We start from the raw sequence: 25,256 nt of genomic DNA on the forward strand, positions 1-25,256 counted from the left end.
GGAAATTAAATCGCTAATGTTTGTTGTTTACCCCAGCGCCGGGCATCCACATCATCCAAAAGCATGCAAACCGTTAGCAAGCAACGTCATCATATTTTCGACGTGTGCATAATTTCAAACTTCAGCCCACTTCAACACTCGGTTTCCCGTTCTGCTGGAACCGGCCTCATCGCCAGTTGACCTCTTCTGTCAACAGTTGTGTTTGTCGAACAATCCAATACAATCCCGGCTCAGCACGGCGCAGCGCAACCACTCATCCATAACCAAACGAGCTGGCGAGTACCGCAACCGGATTGAAATGTTTGCCCGTCACCGAGAGGGGAGAGAGCATTTTGAAAAACATTATCAAACCCCAAAACAGCGCAAATACCGACCAAAGAAAAAAAAAAGGTTCTTTCGCCACCAAACACGAGAAAAATCGACAATATAACGCAGGGCTAGAAAAAGTAAGTACAGTGAGCGAGAAAGGAAGCAAAAAAAACACCATTTGAAAAAAAAATCACACAACGCAGTTGTCGAACAAGCGAACAAGGATGCAGAACAGACCAACAAAAAAAATTGAACATCGCCCACATACATCATCATCATCATAACTCATATCGGATTCACACATCCAATCCGCTTGCGCCAAACGCGGGATCGGGGATTCGTTTGATACGGAATTCACCAAATCCATCATCACACGATCGCAGTGCTGCAACGTACGCACCGAACGTTTCGGAATTCATTATTTAAAACAAATTTTGCTCGCGCAAATTAATGTTAATCTCATACATAAACGTCAAAACCCGTGCCCGTCGGGTGGTTGGGTGAACTCGATGGACGTTGAGCCTGCTCTCGTTCTCTCCTTCTCTCTCTCTCTCTCTCTCTCTCTCTCTCTCCCAATACAATCATCACAATTGTTCTCGTAGCTGAAAAGGACCCACACTCTCCCAAAAAACACACACACACATCCACACAACAAGGATATAGCTTCTGAAGAGGTGGGAAAATGTTTGCCCGTGGCCGTGTTGCCAATGTTTGACGAGCAGGGCGACTGTGAGGAACACGCGAAGGAAGGTGAATTGTTCAACAGCCCAAAAACATTCCCAGATTCCAGCACCGGGGTTCGACTGTGGCTAGTCATCCCTGACAAAAGGGGAGAAGAGGCTCTGCTCGCCGCTGGCAACACTGCCAGCGTCGAATGATAATTTATTCAACACCCATAACATGCATACATTGCCACCCGGCACATTCGGGTACATCGTTTTCCGTTCCGTTGCAAAAGGTGATGCTGGGCAGAAAATGGGCAACTGGAGCTAGCTGGCAGCAAAGACAAAGAGGAAGAGGAGGAAAAAAACCTGCGCCGGGTGAACCCTTTTACCCGGAGCGGTTGTCTCCCGGTGCATGTGAGGGCGAAATTCTGCACCACGCAGAACACCCGCATGAACAGAACAACGTTTAATAGATGGAAAATGTGAACGAGATAAATGTTATTAATTTAGATTTGCATTCATAATCAACGAGGAGTGTTGGCGCGGTTTTCGCCAAACCCGGACCCCGGGAACCGGAGCGATAAAACCGCCGCCACTGGAAAGCTGACCCGGTAGATACAATCGCGAACCGAACCCATTCAACGTACTGGCAGAAGAAGAGGCGAACAAAAAAAAATGAAGCGATGATGGTTCACATTGTGCTGGAAAAATTGTCCCCAGACTAGAAAGTTTTTCCCGCCTTTCATTTCCCTACCTTAATCGGTTGGACGACCCCTGCACCGGTCGGTATTCCCACCTGGACACGGAGACAATCGCACCGAGGTTCGTCCTGGGGTGATGTCCATTTGGTTGCTGGGAGTTGGAACGCCCCAAATGTCAATTTTCGTATGCACCGAAACGAGCCAGACGGCTGGCTCGGTGGTTGGTGGAAGCTCAACAAGAAGCCAATCAGATCAAAAATTTTAATCCGCTTAAGAAGCAACGACAGTTGAATTGCAGTGAAATATAAATTAATATTTAGTGACCAGCGCCAACTAATCTTGCGTGTGGCAACGAGCAAACCGAGTTCTTCTCGGGATAGGATTTATGTGCCCTTTTTCTGGGTTGTAACAAAAATGGAAATGCAATTTTACAGTCTGATGACCGTTTTGATGGTTCAATCGATGCTAATTTCGGGGCTCGGGAACGACGAGAATCGTATTAATTGCATAATTTTACATAAAAGATTTGCGAACAAAAAACTGTCTCCATTATGGAGATTGAAGAAGGTTGCTTGCTCTTGGGGCAAAGGTATGCTGAGAGAGTTGATTGAATATAATGTAAGCTTAAAAGATTGGACCTGATTGATAGGAGCAATGATTGGGAAATTGGAAGGAGACCGGCTAGGCTTCGGCGGGCTGGTTGTGTCATGAGAATGTCACCGGACGACCAAGATCCCCTGAAGTCTTTTAGGCCTTCCACATCGACAGAAGAGCAATGATAAATAGAAGAGGCAATCTACACTGAAATGGAAGCCTGAGCGATGGCCTATATAAATCCGATAAAATGGCCGAGATATTATATTGACAGACGACGATGCTCGGCCGTGAGCGGTATCTTAGACTTCTGCAGAAGTAAATAGAAAGATTTAACGAAGATAAACTGCAGTAAAAATATTTTTTAAGTCGAAAAAAACCGACATGAAATAAAAAAAAACCCTTTAAAGCGCCTTAAAGTATGCAATTTGTATAACAAAATCGCCTTTTTTGTACCAACAATCAGCCTAGTCGTTTAAAAAAGATATTTTAAAACCATTTCGCCAATAAAATCAATCCTTTCACCTCTTAAACACCTGCCTTCAATACTATTCCGCCCATAAAGGCTCAAACCCGAGCTTTAACGATCGATCAAACAAAATCTCGGCTAACTTTCCCACAACCCATTTTTTCCTAATCCATCGCCCGCAAAAAAAGACGGGTTCAGTTCAATGAAACTTGATGAGCAGCACATCTTTTCGGAGCGATGTTTGAAATGAAACAAAGCCAAAAAAAACGAGGAGGAATCCAAATCAACACACAATCAACCACAAAATGTTCACGAAAACTGCTCCAAATGTTCGTCTGCTTGACAGAACAGACACATACCGAGAAGAGGAAGAAAGCAAATCCTACCGAACCGTTTCCCTAACATCTTGGCGCTTTTGCATTCTTGCAGTTGTTTGGTTGGGATTTGGTGCAAACGGTTGAAGGATTTTTCTTTACTTTCCTTATACTTACGATTGAAACTCGTTTCGTCACCTATTTTCCCAGTGCTTTCCCCCTTTCTACTGCGTCACTTCGCTAATGCGACTGAAGGAAGGATTTTCAATGGTTTCGATTTGCTCCTTTTTTCTTCCCGGCGATCCCTTCCGAGGTAAATGGTAAAGGGCTTCGCCAGCACCCAACCCCTCCGAATCACATCCCATCGACGCGAATTGTCAATGCTAATCACGTACTTTTGCGGCATTTTTCCTCAACTTTTATTTCATTGCTCTGGCGCGGAAAGAATTGTCGAAACATTCGAGTCGAACCGTTTCGGGCGCATCATCCTGCGGCGCGGTTGGATCACTGCACTGATGTGTCTTTTATGTCTACTGCTCGGGCTGAAGAGTTCGCGTCCCGGCACACAGGCAATCGTCTGCGGGCAACATCTTCTTCTCCGGTGCAAACGGTGAAAGTTTACATCTCCCACCCGGGCGCTGAAGGGATTGTGATTACGGCTTCCGGATCAACTACTGGGATCCACCGTAGTGCTTCCAGAGAAGACATCCGTTGCCAACCGTTCATCCAGCTTTTAACAACACTCACCCCGTTCACTGGGAGAGCGAAGGATGCGGCAGTAGAACGGAGGTTGAATCCTACGCGGAAAGCTTTTATTTACAGTTTTCCACGATTTAAACGATTTTTGTTTTAAGATTCTGGGCAAGACTTGGGCTTCGGGAAAGTTTTCACCATCCAGCGCTGGTGTGATTTACATGACAAATGCATGGTGTCTTTTTTGAGGTTTTTGTTTTGCATCTTTTTTCTTGGTTTTTCGGTGGAAAATCGGTGAAAAGCTGAGGATTAAATCGTTGCTCCAATATCAATCGAAGAAAACAATCACAAAAGCATCAACAAACTCGTAGTTAGCGCCGCGATCAGTGCATTTTACAACTCGAGTAAAGCGTGCGCCTAAATGTATGCAATCCGTAGTTCAGTGAAGGGTTCGTTGCTGATGCTCGCAGAACAACCACAAGAAATTAAATAAAAAGCATTTTATTCAATAACATTTATTTCTATCAATCGAGCCATTCCACATGAAGGTAAATTTGTATAAATATGGTATTGAACGTGCTGTGTTTTTGTTTTTGGTTAAGTTATTCGCCTTCCTTCCACATTCACCCTATCTTTATTTAATCACACTTCTAAAGTGTTCGGGCCACGAATTGCAACGATTCCACCAGATGTACTGCCCACCATTCTACTAGCTACTTCGATATTTTACTAAACAAAAGCTCTCTTCTATGATATAATGCATCATTTCGTGATCAACACTACTCATGTACCGCGAAAAAAAAAACAAACCAACAACAAAAAATGCTTTGAAATCTTACCATTTGACTAGCCAGCAAGCGCCGTTACGATTTGGACGCCTGTACTGGACGGTAGGAGCAAACACAAACCTAGCGATACACAAAACGATACACACGCACACACGCGCAAAACATTCACACCTTCTACATAAATCAATAACAAGGGGCAAACATATATCTCCACCGTCGCTCATTTTGTCTTCCTTAAATGGTACGGATTGTATTAAACGATAAACTCGCGACTATGTGATGTGTCTTTGCAATGTCTTCGCTCCGGCTCTATCTACAACACGACTGCTAATTCTTCGGTTTCGTTTGATTTGGTTGCGAAAGTTGTTTGAATATTGTTCTTCTCTGCGTTCTACACGAGCGTTCCCATGTTGGCAAAGTCCTCCGTCAAGGCTTTCACGGTGCTTTGACACTCTACCGAGGATACGGCCGAATGGAACAGCTGCTTTGGACAGACCTTGTCGTCGATGTTGGTATTGCAGTTTGTGCCCAGATTGTTGCTGCACTGGATGAACTTGTTGATCTGATGCACGGAAATCGCATCCGAAGGTACGGTTAGCCCGGGCAACCCGCTCGGCGCTACCAGCGTTGGACGCTGGAAGTTTCTGGGCAGCGTGTTGCTAGCTATAACGATCTTTGCCGGTTCGCCTGGTCCTACCGGGACTGGGACCGGTTTCGTGGGGATTTCGGCGATCGGATACAGTGGATAGCTTGGAAGAGGTTTACCAGGTCCGAAGGTCATCGTCTGATACGGTGGATGAGATGCATGGGACATAGCCACTTGCTGATGACTATCCTGAACCTCTCCCAGTCCTCGATCGAGCCGCATAACCGGGGTAGGTTGTGAAAAGTCCATGATAACTTTCGCATCCACCACATCCTGGTGGTTGAGCTCTTCCGTGAGACTACGGAGCAGATCGGTCTTCTCCTGCAACATCGCATCCGACTGGCGAAGACTCTCATCGATCATCTGCAGCTCGTGATTGTCCTTGTCGATGGAGGAGTTGAGCTTTGCCAGTGCTTCTTCAAGCTGTGTCTTTGCTTCGTCCGGTGGATCCTCGAGCTGGTAGTGTCGGACCCTCTGGAACAGCTTAACCGCAGATTCTTCCTCCCGCTGGATCTGTTTGTTTAGTGAGACGATTTTTTCGAGCAGTTTTATCTGCTCCTTCACCGAGGATGCTTCACCACTCGCCGACGCGTTATTGTCCGAGTCATGGTCCGGTGCAAAGTCCATCTCCGGTGAGGCGGTAGTTGTTGCCTCGGATGTAATGCCGCTATCGATCGCATTCGGATCCGTCTCGGTTGCTTCCGTTAATCCTTTCAGGTACGTCTCGAGGAGATAGTTTTTACCGTGCTCACGCTCACGCAACCGATGCCGTTCCTCCTCGATCATGTTGATCTGCATCTCTCGATCGCTACAGGTAGTGAACGTAGTGGTACCGATCAGTTCAACATAAATCATCCTTAAGAACCCCAGCTGGCCAGCTGCCCAACCCGCTACCATTTACTCACCGCAACTTTGACAGCTGCTGCTGGATGATGTCACCCTGCTCGAGGATCAACTTCATCAACCGTTCGATCGACGTTTTGGACGACTTTGGATGAATGGTCTGGCCGTGCGTCATCCAGGCGAAGGTCGACTTCTGGGCCCGGTGCCGCTTGCGACGCACTATTGCACTGTTGATGCTGCCCGTAGGACTTCCGCGACCACTGTCACGATCGCGCTCCACCGTGCCGTGTGTGCCACCGGCAGCACCATTGCCTCCCGATCCAACCGGACCATGGGAACCATCGACACGGCGAAGAATAAATTTCACCTGCGGCAGTAACATAAAAAAAAAACACACACATGAAGCAAGAAAACAAAATGGTGAGCGCATTAGTATTGGCGATTAGAGGTGGCGATTTGTAAGTCGATTTGCTAACGTGAACGGTTCCACGACTAGCCTTGAGGTGTTCATCTAATGGAGCAGCTTGTCAATAAAATGGTTTACATTACTGACTTTTGCGTTCGGCTTTTTTCTCTCTCTCTCTCTTTTTGACATACTAAGCGTTCGATCGGTTGTCGCCGATCATTATCACTGAGCATTCATTTCTAAGCAGACTTTGAACTTCCATTTATGGCGCTTATAAGACATGCTTTATACTTCAGATTGCTACATAGGACAGTGGACTGTGTACAACTTCTTGCAAGCAATAGGATACGAGCTTTATGATCATGGCGATGTTTACCAGACATTTATATGAAAGATGGTCCTTCGATGATTTTGTATTGATGTCTAGCCATAAAAAGTCATCTTTAATTAAATAGCCATTTATTTTATATATTACATCGACTCTTCGTCTAATTAGCTCAGGAACTATCAAGAAACGAATAAACTATCATACTAAAGTATCTGAAAAAGAAAGGCGTGTCACAATCAGGAGGATTGAGTAAACGAGCAGTCAACATAGCCGAGAATTAGTATATGACACAGAGATTAAACTGGAACTTTTAGTAAACAGGTTCATTCTTCAAGAAATAAAAAATAAAACAAAAATATTCGAATAACAAAAAGTCGAAATAGTCAACATTGAAGATCCTTGACACTTAGAAACCAAAATTGTGATCAAAAGAAGAAAAATTGACGATTTTCTTGAAGACATCGTGATAAGAGCTTAAAATAACTTATTTGACTTTATCTTACCTCAGGTTGCGCTTTCCCCCAAGCCGTCCAGATCTGCCAAATTTTCGTCCCATTGTCCAGCACTTGCTCCACCTGCCGCCATCTCTCCGTAATACAGTAATCCTTCACATCCGGCGTTGGCCCTCCGGCGCCCTGTTCCTGCTGCATCAGCACCTCGATCAGATCGCCACACGTGGTGTCATCCGAAACGCCCGATATCCATCGCTGCTCGCCCTTGATCCACACCGGTATCTCATCCACCGAGAAGTCACTCACCGTCCCGGACGAGGACTCGTTCCCATCGCTCTGCACCGAACCACTATCATCCTCATCCTCGCTTGCGTTTCGTTCGGCTTCGAGCGTATCTTGCTTCTGCCTGCGCGGTAAACTATCCTGCCCGGTGATGGGTGATGGTCGGTTGGCTGATCTGTGCGGTGTCCAAGTCGCTGCGGAAGAGGATGCGATCGCTGCCGCATGATGCCGTGGCCCACCAGCAGTGCCAGCAGGAACCTTTGGACGGTGGTCCACAACTGCAACGGAACCGCTACCACTGCTACCGTTCATGATTAAGCGATGGACTGCAACGACCACCCGGCGATCAGCATGATCCGTGCTCGATCAAATCATCCGCATCCGTTTGGTCTGTGTGTGTGTGTTCTCGAGCTGCAGAAAGAAGTGAGCAAGAGAAAAGGAACACATATGTTAAAACACGAAATAAGACAAATTGATCAATTTCTACAACCAGTTCCTGTAGATTATAGAGTCTGTGTCGGTACCACCCAAAAAAAAACGAAGTTCAACTTCAAGCAATATCTGTTTTCGATTTGCAAAGCACGAGGTTTCCGTCTGTTTTGCACCAAAACCCTTAAAAAACCCGAATCCTCAAACAGAACTTAACGTGATGATAATTGGCCAGGTTCAAGTCCTCCGAACCCGAAGATTACCCCACCGCTTACGCAACAGGTGCACCTGAGGTCCACTTTTAAGCAGGTCAGACAGACACAGACGCGACTCCACGCTGCTGATCACCCCTAAAGCAGCACCACTCAGCAGCAGCAAAAAAACTGCATTTGCTTCTGCAATCGATCGCAGGAAATCGATTCTTTCACCTTTCGTACGTTGTTCGGTGACCAAGTTCCCCGTCGTAACCTTTCCCTTGGCTTCGTGGTGCCAGCGGACAAACGTTTGCGTCAGCGGAAATTATGTTGCGTGCGTTGATTGTAATTTGCCGTGCGAAGCGGGACGCGATATTATTAACTGCTTCCGAGGCGGCGAGATAAGGCCTGCCGAAAATTGAAGACTCACCAAACCCTAGAGAGCACCACCTGACCTGTGTTTGTGTGTTTGTGTAAGCTTAATACAGTCTTTTTTTAGGCATTAGACGTTCACTTTGGTGATGTCCAATCATCTCAGTGGACCTTCAGCAAATGTCACGCAACTAGGGTATGGACAACTAAATTTGGTTACATGCGCTCGTTGTCGAACTTGAGGAAGAAGCTGACTGTTAAAGCCTGAAAGTTGGTTGGTTAGAAGAACCAGAACCTAGACACACACCTTCGAGTCTTTGAGAAATGACCTTACCGTTCCCGACTCCTGACGAAAGGCCATTAAAACACAATTAGACGTCCATACTTCACGCCAATGCTTACCACATTCCTCCATTAGAATTGCTCAATTGCAGTTAAAAATAGAAGCATGGTGCAAGCAACCCCCAAAGCGTCTAAGATGTCGGTACACCTGATCCGGTAATTGGAATAATCTCGACCATCATACATCGTCCCCCGAAGCAGGTGAGATATACATTACATCCGTGGAAGCCGTTCTTTCCCGAGCAGCGTGAATTAGCTCCATTCCTGCACCACTGCCCGGTGTGCTCTCCCCAAGAACGGTGTATCATATTCATTTGAATGCCAACCTGCCGAGCTGGCAAGTGATCTACATCCGCGAGAACGCCGAGGACCAGTCGGTCACGACTTTTGCACGACACAGCGGAACGACGCTTTTCGCGCTCGGCAAACAAGACATGAGACCGGGAACGAGGGAAAACACAAAAAAAGGGAGCAGTTCCCAGGCATTTAATTGCTGGTACACTCCGGCCCGGAGTGCTACCAGCGAGAGGTTACAACGATGCGCGTTACAACGGCCATTGTACATTAATCGGTGGTTCGGATGCGTGTGCGCCAGCAAGCGGGTCAGACTCTTCAACCGGCGAGCTCTTCGGATACCGTTTGCTACCAGCGATTGCTTCTCCATACGCGTGCGTGTTTATTTCGTTGTAAACCCCTAGCATCATCACCTCGGACGTGCTAGATCCTCCTTCTCGGCAAGTGTGTGCCTACTTGACGCCTACCGACCTCGTTCGGAAGAGTCATCACCAGTGTCGATTCGATCGATCGAGCGAGCGATGGGAAATGGTACGCCTGATCTTTCGAGCTCCATCCCGAAACCATCCACATCACACACAATGGCTTACGATTCATGGCAAACACCGAAAGGTCTCTTCTCCCTGGGACACCCCAACCGGTGAAGGTGTCTTAATTATGTCACGGACCCGAAGGTGGTGCGGTGGCGGCACCAAGACCACCGATAGCCATATCGCTTAGCGTTCAATTTGAATATATGAATACTAATTATGATTCTACAAGACACACACACACACTCGCAACCTCAGACCTTAGCTCAACAGTTCCTAAAGACAATCCACCTAAAGACGTAGTGTACTGGCGAGATATGATTTGTGGACTTGCCTCTCTCCTTGCGGGGTTGGCTCGTGATCTACTCAATCGATCTTGTCCGCGCCTTTTGCAAAACCACGCACACACACACACACACACACAACCGGTCGGTCTTTATTTATAAAAGTCCTCGGGCCACGTGGCTGCTGAAGAGATCGTGAAACACTCTTACCCCGTCGGCCGCTGTCAAAGCTCGTCTAGCATTACCAAACGAGGGGGTTTGAAAAACGATCGATCAAAACCATTTCGTATAAGGGATTCGTTAGTGTTTGGAGCACACACACACACGTATCTACCCCCATCGTCGTCATTGGCAACGAAATCCAAAACCCAACCTGAACGGTTGTTGGTTTTGGTTTTTGCGCGAAAAAAAAGCTCGTTGCAAATCAACAAATTCCGCCTGGTTGCTGTTCCAAGAAGACCTTTGCAGTGACGCCTTCCGAACGCATCGTACCTTGGCGCATGCGAAAAGATCAAGCCAGCGAACGGAATGGATGATTGGCGCCAGCACCACCGACAGCACCGAGCTGAGTCCGGGTTAAATGATATTTTGGGGCCGCGGTTAGCGATGGGTAAATAATTGGAGCTTCGCAGCCGCATTCAATTACCTTATTAAGGGACGGAGTGTTTTGTTTTGATGCAGAAGACCTTTAGACTTGAAGGGGGAGAATTTAGCTTTGGAGCACATTAAATGGGAATTGAATATGAAGCATTATGAAAGGGTTTTGTAATGGACAACTAAAGGCAAAAAAAAAAGATGAGAAGTGTTGGGAGCCTTGGACTTTAGTCTACAGTGGGCATAGAATTTGACTTTGGCTTTGGAATAAAGGATTTTTCTGTAGACTATCGAAAAACTTTGAGAAACAAAACGAATTATAAAATATGCGTTTTTGTCCTGAAATATTCTTAAAAAAAACCTTTTTTTATATTTTTTTTATAAAAATAATAGCGCCATCTTGCGGGAATCTTCTGAACTGCTATGATTTACTTATACTTAGATGAACGCCACGAAGATACTTGATCAAAAGTGTAAAAAGGTTTGAAATTACTTTAATATCTATATTTCTTGAACGATGCCCAATGTGTGCTAACATTAAGAAAGATAAAAGGAAAGCTCAAGTTCTCAACCTGCCTTCAAGCCCTCAAATAAATAACGCCATCTTACGGGAAACTTCTCAAATGCTATAATTTACTTTTACTTAGATAAAAGCCACAGTGATACACGTTCAAAAATGCCAAAAGACCTGACAATAATTTAATATTCATATTTCTTGTACGATGTCCGTAGTGTTCCAACGACGAGAAGCATATAGGAAGAGCGAAAGCCAGAGTTTAAAGCCATCTTGAGGGCTTCAAGCCTTCAACCGGGAAAAGTGCGGTGCTCATATTCACATCACACCTTTCTCGTTAGGCAACCGTATATCTGTAAAATTGCCGTACGAGTAAATAAAACAGCAAGCAACCTCAGCCCCCAAATAACCCGCTACACCATTTCGCAAAACATTAATGACTCATAAAAATGGTAACCTTCTGGCCGAAACAGCCGATCGCGTTACAGTCTCTCTCTCTCTCTGTCCGAAAAGTACACTCTTCTCGGCACACTGCTAAGGAGCATGTTCTGGGGCGCAGCTTTAAAGCAGTTTTGCTTCACCAAACATTGTTTCACGTTCACGGTTGATCCACGGGTGACAGTAAATAAGAGAAGCAGCAGCAACCAGCGGCAAAAAAAAAAACAACCATCCCCGAGGAACTCACCTCGTGAGCATGTTGGTTTTGTTTGTCTTTTTTTTCGTTAGCGGTACGGTAGCATGAGAAATTCACACTGAAGTCAGCAGGCCAAAAATCGTGATGTGATTTCGTTATTGCCACCCTTTCCCGGCCCGGGAACCGTAGAACACACGCATCACACCCGCAGAACGGCAGCTATTTTTCTTCGTAACTCCTGACGGCCAAACGAGCCAATGGATGGATGATGTCTGCACCATCGGTCCGGTGCCTGCTCCGATGCGTTCCACGACCACGATTGCTTTGGGGCAAACCATTAGCCACCGTTGCGATTCTAGTGGGCCGTTCATATTTTACGGGCTTGTAAGCGCACCCGTCTACAAGATGCATCCGAGGGAATGCGTGTGTTTGTGGGAAGGGCGTTGACGAAAGGAATTTTCTCCAGGTACGATAAAGCATGGAGGATGCGTTACCCGTGCAGTTCGGGATGCTTCGCATGCTTTCTAGCTGGCGAGAACTCAGTTCCAAGCTCACAGGAACTTCAGACGGGAATTTCTTCGGTGGCACCAACGGCTTGTGGATTTTATTTTTTTCGGGCTGATAAGTATGCGCACGCCGTTACCGATCAAAAGCAAATTGATTGATTGTCATCACGTCCACACACACACACACACACACCCGGTTTTTCCCTCGTCAACTCCCAGCCAAAGCCTGCCAAGCACACAAAGTTGCCGGAGCGCGTGAGTTGAAGAGGTGGCTGTGATTTCTCGCCAGCTTTGAGCAAGTACGCAAACAGCACGATCACCATATGGCACCGGGCTGGAAGGAAGCAGCGATGGGCAACCTTGCAAGTTAAAGGTATGAAAATGGCATTCAAGCTGTGCTCAAGCGAACAAAACCCGCGCCGCGTGCGACAGAAGGCATATTTTAGCTGTGACTGCTATGCATAGCGTTGCAATGGTTTCTCTGGATGCATATTGTCTTGGGCCGGCAGCCAGGAAGTGACAATGTTTCGCAATTTCCTTTCCGTCTGTTAACTGTTGCTTCCTGTCGCTTCGTCGCTACGATGTGCTGAATGAACAGCTGAAATGGGCGGATATCAGACGACATATCGCATAACGATTGTAAAGACATAATCTTCCGAAACAAGGATTTTTTTTATGCTTGCAGCTCACAGTATACAACATATTTTGTGTCCCACCAAACTTTAAAGCCTGTTAAGTTGAAGTTCACATAATATCGCTTAAAATAAATCGATCCAAGTCTCTCTTAATACATGATCTTTAACAAGCCCTACCAATATGAAAGATGCTAGAAGCTTGTATCTCACAGTACACAACATTTAAAAAGTCCCACCTGAATAACATTTTTATTCTAGTGAGCTGAAAGGCTACATTTACCAAGCTGTAAAGGAATTTTACATATACGGACAATAGCACTGATTTCTCTAAAAATAGCAATTTGATTTAATAAAAAAACACCAACACAAGATATTCTTTACAAATCTAGGTCAACAAATCTACGCAACAAGAAATCCTGTGTCCCCAGCCCTTCTTAGATTCTAGGTATTGTAACTTATGTGCATGATTCTAAGTTTCAAAGAAAACCTATAAGATCCTCAGGTTTTTTTTCAGTACATCAGATCGATTAATCGATCTTTGGCTTCGTAAGCGCCCACATTACAACCTTCATGCCCAACAGTAAGCATTCAAAGTAATTTAATAAAGCAAAAAAGCCCCCAAAATTCTATACACCTCCAAACGTTTTCTTCTTCGTAACAATTCAAGAACACCGAGTCATATGTGCCACCTTAACCGATTCTCCTTCGCATTTACCATGCTCGAGGGTGCTCATGTATCCTTCATCCGAAGGGGGTTGCTGTGCTCTTTCTACAATCACCACTATCCAACACAGGTGGTCCTTGAAATTTGAATACGGCTCTCCTCCACGAGCCCTCGCCAACCAGATGCCCGCAGCAGAGGAAGCGCACGAGACGAAGCGTGATTTTGACAGCTTCAAGCACAAAAGATTACGGCCCGCAGATTGACACTTCATTTCGGCATTTTGGATTTTCGGGGCTGCCTGATGATGATGACCTCACGATGGTGTAGATGAAGGAGGGCATTGGAATTAGGTTGGCGCTCGGATATTGAACAACACACGTACAAGAGCTAACACATTTCGGTATCCTGTTGAAGTTGTGTTTCCTTCTCCTCAGAACTGCAGCTTCCAGTTCCAGCAACCAACCGGCTCAAGGACAGGCACGAGTCGAGTTTGGGTGTGATGAGTGTTGTAGCACGATTTGTAGCAGAATCGATGATTCTTTTTCCGAGCACTCTACTGTCGAAACAGGTGAACCATTCACAGCACGATGGACGAGACACACGGTGGCAATTTGTAGCCGCTACTATCTGTAACTGCTCGCTAATGCTGCTAAGCGGTCGATAAGTTCAAGTCAAACTTAAGCGCAATGCTAATCACCGGCTGCTCGTTAGATCGTCCATTGGCTCATACCGACGCCGGCAGACAGACCGACCGAGGGAGAGATCAGCGACTGTCTGCGGATAACCTTGCGCGAATAGGTTGCGTGATGCCGCACGTTGCCTTTCAAGATTGTTTTCTCCTATTTTTATCTCCTTTTTTTTCCTTTTGCTTCATCTGAACCATACTCTGCTAATAGATTCTTTTTTTTTTTGCTAACCGATTTGACCGATACGCGCGTTCCACACGAGCCTACCAAATCCACTTCGTTACACCCGAGAGCATTTTGGGAAGCTTTTGGCTGAAGCGGCTACGCGGCGGCAACCTCCGGTAAGTGCGTATTGCAAAACTAAATGGATAAATAAAACTCAACCATCAAATCCGATTTTGCCATACCGAACACCGGCACAAACAAAAACGGCTTGCGCGAGCCTTAATGCATATATTTAAGGTAATGAGGGCTACTTCACAAGAAAAAGAGCAAGCAAGCAAAATCGGATAGAGTAAACCAACAAATTAAAGCACACGACGAAATTAATCATTAAAAACTCCAACCACAACAGCTGAGTGATCAGCGAAGGAGGTAGTTTAACGGCCAGCGTGTTGACATACGAGCATTGAATTCATTTGTAAAATCTTCCAGAATTCCCCGAAGACACAAAGCAAACGGCGCAGTACAAATAGAAAACGGTGTACAAACAGTTGTTGGCTGCCTGATGTTTCGCTTGAAGGATCACGAGTAGGCAGACGCGTGAAAGGTTTACGTCTGGCTCGAAAAGCTTCTTAGACATGATCCAAGCTGTAACTCGTCGGGCAGGATAGAGAACGAACCTGTTAATTTCGAGCGTATTACGCGATGCAGGGTTAGGTCGCCCCGATCCCATCGCATAACGTACGAAGTCATCAGAGCGCAACTAATGAGAACACCCTTTCCTGGACGGGGGATTGTCTAGTCGTTAAACTGTCCTGGTGGTGAGTTGCGAAAGTAGAAGAAAAATTAACGAAATGACTAATCCTGCTTAGGAAGCTATTGCAGCTAGAAACGTTACGCGTACGGTTCACGTATGTCTCTCCCGTTGCTCCGACTTGAACGGTGTAATACATATTCATATATACCAGATGCAATCGCGCCAGCAAGGCTAACGCACCGAAGGCAGAGGATTAGCTGCGGACGACGCCCAGCTGTTTGCTTCACACATTCGTCGATTATTTATTCATCGATTCTAATTAGGCTTTCTGGGCCCACTATCTCAAACCAACCCCCCTTTAGCCAGATTCTCTCCCGTGTTGCTAATTTTTAAATTTATATGTAATCGGACGAAGCAACACTGTTATCCAGACGGCGGAAACGCATTGCTAGGCTGGAAAGTTCTTCACCGAACCACATTGCGAAACATTTCTTCGCCACCAGTGATCGCCCTAGCTGATCACTGGCGAGAAGCCAGTCCACATAGTGTTGCTTTTATTTTCTGCTCACTGATCACGCACCATACAACCACGGTGGTTTGGTGCCGGCGAGGAGTGCTTCGTTCCACTGATTTAATATTTCTCGCTGGACTCCATATCAAATCGGTTCGGTGCGGTTTAGCTTGGCAGCACGCGAAGAAAAGAGTGTGTGGGGGGGAGGTATAGGAGCTCATTGTATCTCATCGTACGTGAGGAATCCCTATCGGAGGCTAACGATCTTCGGAACGGGCCACCGTAAACCACCGAAACAACATTCACCTCATCCGACTCTGAGCTAGCCAAGGGAAACGCTCTTTCACAACCCGGCGTTACGCTTCGGTGACTTCGGTTGGGAAGAAACAACGACCTCTCTTGCAGTCTTGCAGTATTTCGGTGAACTACCGTTTCGTCCAGCGAATGACAAGAAATGGCTAGCTACACCCCAAACTTCAGGTGAGTGTCTGGCTGAACCAAGCTCCCGCAAGAGGTCAAAAAGCCCGGTCACCGGTACCGGTGTAATTATAAGGCAAGTGTTGTTCTAGGACCGACCCCGAAACTAGTTACCTCTGGAATGTGACCTTCTCTCGGTTCAATCTAAAATAGCTGCTGACAATTGCCCATGGACATCGTGGACACTCATTAGCCCGTACCGAAACCTGTCGACACGCTAGATTCGGAGGGGGGAGAAACCCGGTGGTCTGCTATGTCTAACGGGCCTAATTGCCTGGTTTGAGGGTCTTGCCTATCCGATCTGGGTGATAAAAGAGTCAAGGTCCGAATCGCATATCAAACATGCGGGGTGCGGGGTAAAAGGTTCATAACTCATTACTGATATGTCAATCGCCATCAATTAAGCAATATGTCCGGGTAATGTCTACATCGTTTGCGAGATGGCTGATATGCACCTCTGTTTGCAAAACCAGTTGGGGAAGAAAGTTAGCTTCGGCGATTAGACGACTATTTGTTGCGTATTGTATCGGCGTGCTGCCTTTAGGCAACAGGTCTCTTGAGCCAATGAGAAGTTTGAGAGCACAACGTTTAACTTTGAGAACAAGTCTGCTGAAGCCTTTACTAACTCAAGATAACTTCAAGAGCATTGTGTTTAACTAAATAAAATAGAAGTTGTAGCTATCGAAGGCCCCAGCTCCTTCAAGGTACAGCTACATGTCCCACCATATAATTAATTCATTTAGAGCAATAAAACATTGAATTAGCTGCAATTATCCAGAGCTCAGCTCCTCCAGCTCAGGTACCGGTGCCCTTCAATGTAAATGCACAGCAACGTGCCCATGCTTCGATTAAAAATGGGTGCCACATAATGTCAACCCGGCCCGGCGACACACAATCCACCCAAGATGCCGAAGCGTACCGAAACCCCAAACGCTACTGCATTAATCAAACCAGCGTATCAAGACCCGCCTCAGTTCGCACAGATTTCATGACGCCCTGCCTTGACTAGCTCCGGCCCAGACACAAAGAGTTGGTCCTCTCGCCGGTGCAGTTTTGCACCTTCATAAATCACAATTATTAATCCACGAAGCGTTCGAACAGGCAGTGGGTCTGTGCCGGCGTTGTTATAGGAGTGCGCGCGCGTGAGTCGCCTAGACAATAAACGCCCTATTCTGCAGAATTTCACAACCGCCAGGTAGATGGCGCTGACTGAATTTCTGCGCACAAAAAAAGGTGAGACCTCGGGGGTTAGGATTTATTTTGCGTGCGTATTTTTTGGAGGTCTTATTCTCCACCAACAAGCGACGGATATCCGCCGTGTTCTGTGTGGTGCTCCTGTGGTGTCTGCTTTTATCAACCAATACGGTTGGCTCCGAAAACTTACACTTCCTCCTATTATTATTCGCGAGCCCGGAAATTCTGGACGCTCACAGGTGGGCTGCCGTACGTTTAACGGGAATACGGGCGGGTTTCCCTCGCCTCAGGCGGGTCTTGATATGAAGCGCGTTAATGGAAGAAAACCACCCGAAATGATATGCAGAACCGTACACACACACACAAATGACGCTGTGGCTGCAGGAACGCTACGGTTTGATGGTTCAATAAAGTGGGGTTGGAAAAAGCAACTCGAGTGGAACAGAATGTGTGCTGTATTCGTTTGTTTCGGGACGGAACAACGCCACCGTAAGAACTCGATGGTTTCTGCTGTTGGACACCTTGGATGGATGGGAAGTCTTTCGGCTGGGAAAAGAGGGGAATGACTTCTAACGGGCTTCTTTTTCGGTAGAGTTAATAGTATTTTTATGTTTTTTTTTATCCATAAGTGCTCAACAATGCCCATAGCAAGTGTTATGAAACTGAACCGACGTCTCATCAAGAGTGGCCGTCTCATCAAGAAAAAGGACATCAAAATTCAAATCCCTGCCTAAAATAGCTAGATTATTCCAATGTCCAAAGAATTTCTTCAAAGAAATTCCTAATGCCGAATAATTTTGAAGAGAGCTCTGAGCCTATATTCTTCAGAATACTCGGAGTTCTGTTCGAAAGCATAGGATTCTCTAATGTATAGCATATCATGTCCAATTCCCCTGGACAAGAATTCGTTTACATCCAATTACTATTTAAGGATTCCAAAACACTTGATTTGAATTCAAGATTGATCCAAGTTGATAGAACGACCCTCTCAAATATTATTCTTTGTCTATATCAGTCCTCTAGGAATTCCGATATCAAAGATACAACTCCGGAGGGAACAATTGTCGCCCACTGTAATCTTAAGTCCTATGTTATCACTATTTGGTCTCTAGATCGCAGACAATATTACTTAAACATCAGGTATCTAGCATTGCGTTCTTTCGAAAGGATATAGAAAGTTGACATCAAGCATTTAAAACTACATCAAACTTTCTGAAGGTCTCTCGTAATATTAAGCTCTGGAGCAAGATCTACAAACATCAAAATTGAATAACAATTCACCAAAAGCCTTCTTACATCAATCATCATGCAACAACCGTCCTTATCAATCGTTAAGCGCTTTCAACCGACACATGTGCGTAACCCCGTAAGAAGGATGTGAATGTCGCTACCACCAATTTCGCAAACCCGTCGATTACTTCATTAACATTAACCAGCAAAACATTCAAAAGGCGTTATCAAACCTCGATCGACACATTCAAACGGTGCGAAACGATTTATCGACCGAAAAGTCGGCCTGATAATATAAACCGACATTTGACCTCTTCTGGCCACACGCCGTTCCGTTCCGCCTGACCTAAGTGAAAACTCTCTCTCTCTTTCGCCTCTAAACGAAAACGCACTCATCCGCGGACATCAACAAGCAGCAAAAGTGCAACGGCTTCGGCAGGAAAAAAGGAGAAACACAACACTTGAAAAAGACCGTGCCGTATGCCCCGAACTAGGCCATATCATAATGGTGGTAATGAAATCGTAATTTAGACAACCGTTTTTTTTGTTTTTTTTTGCTGCTGCTCGCTTTGTTTCTGCATCCAGCTTCCACTGTTTGCCTTTTTGCCAAAAAACGATGCGTGTGTCGGGCAGTGGTTTTCTTTTTAAAATTTCAGTTTTCCCTCGTCCGGCACACGGTGGTCTTGTTTTCGTTTTAACTCTCCGGCTCGGTAATGGTTCAAACCCCCTATCACGCACCGGCCAAACCTTTCACGGAAGAACGACGCACCGCCAGGAAAGGATAGAGAGAGAGAGAGAGAGACAAAAAAACAAATGATCCATCCGGGCCCGCGTGTGAGGAGGGTCAAAGAAAGTTGGACATGCAAAGTATGCGGTTGAGAGCGATTTTTGTTTTTTTGCCCACGTTTTCTGCTATTTTTCCTTCCAGTTGCCGCTGAATCCTCTGGACGGTGGAAGAAATTTTGGCGAACTGCAACATAACCCGGCATCAATCTTCATCTTGCGCTTACGAGGTCACAAGGCCGCGAGATTCATGTTTATCACTTGGGCAGACTGTGTCACCGGGTAGGGACCCGGTGGAAGCGAGAAACAGTTTTAAAAGTGCTTATTTAAAGGGCCTCCCTTTTGCAAGCAAAAACAGCCCTCCCCATCGGGTGGAACGACACATTGGAAAGGAAATGAAGTTCTTTAGCTGAAGCCTGTTAGGGGATGCGCAGGGGGTAAGGAAATTTGGCGACGAGGGCGCATGAAAAATGGCTCCATAATCATTAAACACCTGCTCCCGGGTAAGCGGTGCCATGGGGCCTATCATTCAGCCGCAAACGAGATCACGCCACCGATCCGTCGTCGATCGTATCGATTTTGGTTTGGCCGGCCGACCGACTCCAAACCAAAACGGAAACCATCCCTTTTATCTTTCCCTACACCAAGCCCATTATTTGCATGTATTAAGCCGCATGCTCCCGGTTTCAATCTCTCTCGCTCCCTTTATTTGATACCCGCTGTCAGCGGCTACCGGAATCGGTGAAAAAGTGAAGAAAAATCCGCAATCGGCATCAGCGGATCGGAGGGAAAAGATTGTGATCACAGGTGATCGCGCTATAAGCGACGAACCCCCGTGCCAGCAAACACACCACGATTAGTATGCTTTGACAATCGGGCTCGGTGGGAAGGATTTAAAGGGGGTGCCAGGGTGATGATGCAAATCTGTAACGTTTTCCCTGCACGGTGGTAGCGTTAGAACACATTCTTGGTTAAAATATGGAAGTTGAACATTTTTGAATTTCTTAATTTTATCAAATGGGTTGATTTTCTCTAGAGAAAAGCATTGAAAAGGAATATCTACGACAATAGAACACCTCCAAAAGTGTGTCATTATTAAATAAAATTAAAATTAAGAGCAACCATTCTGAGACCCCAAACATTTGAAAGAAGTAAACAAGTATATTAATATTTATTGGTTCCTTTTTAACTCAGTTGGCAGACTTGAATGTGCCAGGCAGCTCTAGAAAATATTGTCTAAATGTTGTATGATTTTGTTGAAATTCTTGAACTCAAGCCTAACTATCCAGCTACGGGTATATCAAGTCACAGAGGGGCTCAGCTCCAATCTGGACCGTTCCCCCGCAGTCCGATTACCTCGGTCCGGTGCAGTCTGATTATTAGACCCAGAATAAGATACAAACTGTGGCGGATCAACCTAGGAGCGGGGCCTCGTCCGCTAGGGAAGTCCTGTTGATTTCTTCTAAAATTAAATGTGTGAGGCCTCAACTGCCATTCCGTTCGGGGCCTCTAAATACCTTAACCCGCTACTCGATACAAACACTAGCAGTAAGTCAATGCTGGGTGGATTGGTTCAAGATATTCGCATTTGGTTTTCTGACTCAAATTATCAACTCGATTTTGAACAAAAAATCTGTTTAAAATCGTTAGAAATTCTTCTTCTTCTTCTGTAGCACTACAACCTCGAGAGGTCTCAGCCTGCCATTTCTGGCTTTCTGTGACTTAATTTTACCCGTAGAAAAGTAGTCAGCCTTTCGTACGGGCGTTAGAAATTACAAACGATTATTATCCACATAAATAATTTCCTCTTCTTGCTTTTTCAAACACTGCACCAAAGCTCTTACTTGGAGTCCTGCTATATTACCAGACTTTAATCCAAATCAAATCAAATCTAATCAATTCCTATTTCTCGGTTTCGCAAAGAATCCCACCAAAAAGGCCCAATGTGCCACCACCACCAGCTGTCCGCGGAACTCCAATCACACCGCGTAATCATGTCCGATTGATCATCTCCGCACCGCCTATCGCCCTCCCGTGTACTGGCTTGGGTGAGTTATTTTTTTTTCATTCTACGCACTCTACGCGCAAGGGTATCAATTATGTCCACCTGTTTGCACGCATGCGACATTCGCGTGTGCGTACAACACATTCACACTTCGGCCCGGAGTATCGCCGGACCGACGGGGGTAATATTTCATCTGGAAATCGAACCACCGCCAGGCTTCAAACGGTCCAGCAACCTGCATCGAACCAACTCTACTCTAGAGAGAGAGCGAGCACAGCGAGGAACAGTGTGTCAAGCGGGCACAACACATGTGGCACACTTGTGTGGCCTGGCGTTGCAAGCATTCATGTGCCGGTTGTCTTCGCTCGATATTCTCCCTTTCCCTTTCGGCGCGATCCGTTCCGAGCAAAACGCCCGGCAGGAGTGTTACGCCAGAGCCCTGGGTGCGCCCCGTACGAGACGATTTTGCGCAATCGCCTCAAACCCTATCCGACATCCAATTCCTTCGGGCTTTAGGCTGCGTATTTATGTCTTGCCTTTTTTTTTGCCTTCCCCTTTATTCTTCGCTGTTGTCATGCTTGTTGGACAGTGGTTGTGTTTTTTTTTGTTGCTCTCTCTCTCCTCACAACTGGCAACAGTAAGTCTCATAGCTTAAGGTTGTCCTGAGGAAAACATCTCAGCTATCTCAGCAATAGTCCGGTTCAAAATACGCAACCAGAGCAGTTGTCATTATGCTACACTTATTTGTTTTACTACATTCCTCGGCTTCTTTTGCAGGCCTAGCTGTCCAGTTTCAGTTTCGTTGCGCCGCTTGTGTCCTTCAACCGGACCAGATTATTACGAATTCGAATTCAGAGCAGCAGCCGCTTCTTCCATTCCATTCGGAGCCGTCCCAAACCAGTCCGAACGCATAAATATCAGAATCAATTAACTAAAGAGCGATCGAACTGATACGAGTTTTGATTCCTCCCCTCCTCCAAAATCCAATGTCCAGCACGTGAGAGTGGTCAACATTCATTGCGAACAGTTTTTTAAATCCACACATCTCAGCGAGCTCAAAACTGAATGGAAAAGAGTGTGAAAGTTGACTAATTTTTTTGTTGCTGGTTGGTTGTTGTTTTCCTTCCAATCCTACATACTGTACATTTGTACCAAGATTTTGGTTGTTTACCTTTACGTGCGATGGCTCCTTCCTCCTCTTGCACCCAGCTCTTTCACTCTGTCACTCTGTCGGTTGGCCGCCGCCGGTGGATGGTTAATTTATGATCGCAGCTTCTACCAACGCCGCTAATGATGATGCGCCCGCAGAAGTGTGAAGGCTTGTGTGGGATCACTTTCGGCGGTCGAGAAAAAATAACTTAAACACTTCAAATTATGTCTTCGATCCGCTGTGGCAGCATCGAAATTCAACAACAGACATATACGGACGCACACGGTCCCACACACACAGTAAAGCACACTTGTACAGACACTTTCACACTTGCGGCGGACAGGCAGGCACTGTTTTTTTGTGTAAAACCAATCGGTTATGTTTGCGGAACTCGCACCAAAAAAACAAATCCCCACACAGACACGCACTCGTACGCACACAACACTGTCTAAAGCACTTCTACCGAGCACACGAGATGATTGATGACGTCGAGGTCGCCGAATCAACGCAAGCTGGGCAATGGGCTGGAGCTTGTTGAAGTTGGTGGTCACACGATGCTGCTGCCCCGGCAATAATGATGATGAGGCGAAATTTTTTAATTACTTAATTCCCATAAGTCACGGAAGCGTCCGTTCAGAATGAGGTGTACCGCGAAGGACTCGGCGGTCGGATCGGCGACACTGCAGCGCTCCGGTGCGTATAAATTAAAGGCACCCGCACCTTCTTATTACGGCTGTGGCGGTTTCGCGTTAAGCACTACGGCTGACAAGGGGTCTCCCCGACCAACAGTTGAAGTTACTTGTGAAGCAAGTAAAAATTATAATGATGATGATGATATCACCACCGCGGACCCCAAGAGACCCGGTCCCCAGCTTTGTTTGACGGTTGAACTGAAGGAAGAAAGTATGCCTTTTTTGTCCGCCGTCACTGTGTTTTACTGCCAGACACTGTTACAGCACTCAAACGTATCGTTACCGTAGTGGACCGGACCGGATCACTGTGGATCACGGAGAAAAAAATGATCACATTAACGTAAAACACTTTGAAAAACATTCTTCTAAACTTCTTCCGATTTCGACCCTGATCTTGGACACTTTTTTGCTCCGTGGTGACACAGTTTTGAAGAAAAAGGGCACCCGGAAAATTACAATTTTTGATTCACTTCACGGCATCCCCCATTTTATTCTCCAACCACACTGAATGGCCCATTACGGTCGGCTGTGTGTGTGTGTGAAGCGAAAGATCTATTTATTTTTCATCACTTTCTACACTCCCGATAATATCATAAATTCGCCCTTTTTTCTTTTATTTTACTTGCTCCCCGCTCGCCACGAGTTCTCAAATTTATTTTTATGTCCACTTGTGTTTTGCTTCCCTCGTTCCTGTTTTTTTTCCTTTTGGGGAGGGGGGGGGGGTTTGGTTTTGTTTTTCGAGTCCGGAAAAGGGGTTAAATTGCTTTTCCAATGACACTGCCACCGCCAATGGACGTCTTCCGTCAAAGGGCGATTGTTTTCCGCGTCAACATGGTTTCGAGTGCGACGATCCGATCCCAGGGATGGTTCGCTTCCGACGCAACCACGCGCGATCGCTTCCGACATGGCGCATCACGCGCGACAGCCATTCACCTACGCCGATCCGATAGTGGAAAAGAGCGAGAGAAGCAAACAAGTGCGTTCTCGAACTGGAAAGCTACGATAGATGGGCGTAAAAGGAAGCAACACTACACCATCGATGGAAGTGTCAGGCGAGTCGTCGTCGTCGTCGTCGTTTTCACACCGTTAAATTTGAATAATACCACCAGCTAGGCCGAGGTGTTAGCAGCAACCCGAGCTGAAGGCTGTCCAAAAACGCCAAACTAGAAACACTTGAGCCTGCTCTGTGAACAAAAATAAAACAAATCTTCTTCACGCGGACGATGCTCGAGGAAAGGCAAAACACACACCAGCGCACACCGAAAACTAAGAGGAAAAAAAGGGCATAACAAAACAATAACAGACGTGTTGCATGAACCCGCTGAGCAAACAAGCTGCTGAATGATCGTGGATCGTAGATCCGCTGTTTAGCTGATTCGCCTCTTTCCGATGGAATTCTTCTTGAGCCTTTGCTCTTCGTAAATAACGCGGGCTAAATTCGGTACAATAGATCACTGCAATAGGAAAAGTCGTTAGCTCGCACAAGTTCTCCTTAAAGAACCCTTCGACAAAGTCACTTTCAACGAACTTCACCACACGCACATAGCCGCACATGTCTCGGGGTTTTGAAAAATTGTTCCCATTCCCAGTTACACCGCCACAAGCAATCCGACACCGATGAATCACACTTGAAAAACTCGCGCAACGACAGCCACCACGGTAACCGAAAGAAAAATAGTTACAAATTCTTGCTGACTCCACCCGATCACCTTCGTTGGAACAGGTGTTCTTCCAGGGAATCTCAAGAAGAATGAAAAAAAAAACACACACACACTTCACACAAAACTAAAACAAACCAATAACAGCCAGGCCAACGGTTGAGGCAAATAAAACAAACGAAACGAACGACTACAACGGCACGGTAAGCAACGAACCTGCGTCCGTTGTGCTACAGCGTAAACCCTTCATTGATCGTACACGCGTTGGCGCGGTTTGTACGGAGTCCCCGTGCTTCGTTGGACGGCGTGAGTTACCAGCATGGGTACTCATGCTCTCACCTACCACTCTCTGTTATGCACCACGCGCTCTCTCTCTCTCTCGCGATCTCGCGATCACCTTTAGAGCTGCTCTTGACCATGCCGTGGCTTGGGAACACGCGCGCTTGCATACTGCATGCTACGGACGGAT

At 46.2% G+C, this 25,256-nt stretch overlaps 1 protein-coding gene across 3 annotated transcripts; it reads right to left on the minus strand.

Annotated features, from left to right (window-relative positions):
- Positions 1 to 4,230: 4,230 nt before the first annotated feature.
- On the minus strand, positions 4,231 to 25,047 carry LOC118503797 (ras association domain-containing protein 10). Of its 3 annotated transcripts, none has more exons than XM_036037489.1 (5): positions 24,926 to 25,047; positions 22,459 to 23,434; positions 7,260 to 7,901; positions 6,085 to 6,389; positions 4,231 to 5,987 (listed from the first exon to the last, which is right to left on the minus strand). In XM_036037489.1, the coding sequence occupies exons 3-5, from the start codon at positions 7,800 to 7,802 to the stop codon at positions 4,925 to 4,927; spliced, it is 1,911 nt and encodes a 636-aa protein (XP_035893382.1). In that variant the 5' UTR covers positions 7,803 to 7,901; positions 22,459 to 23,434; positions 24,926 to 25,047; the 3' UTR covers positions 4,231 to 4,924. The 3 variants fall into 3 exon arrangements, with proteins under 3 accessions (XP_035893382.1, XP_035893383.1, XP_035893381.1); XM_036037490.1 differs by having other exon boundaries at positions 22,459 to 22,994; positions 24,926 to 25,046; XM_036037488.1 differs by having other exon boundaries at positions 24,839 to 25,046.
- Between the last annotated feature and the right edge of the window lie 209 nt (positions 25,048 to 25,256).

The sequence above is a fragment of the Anopheles stephensi genome, chromosome 2 (genome assembly GCF_013141755.1).
Source record: "Anopheles stephensi strain Indian chromosome 2, UCI_ANSTEP_V1.0, whole genome shotgun sequence".
Taxonomy (NCBI): Eukaryota; Metazoa; Arthropoda; class Insecta; order Diptera; family Culicidae; genus Anopheles; species Anopheles stephensi.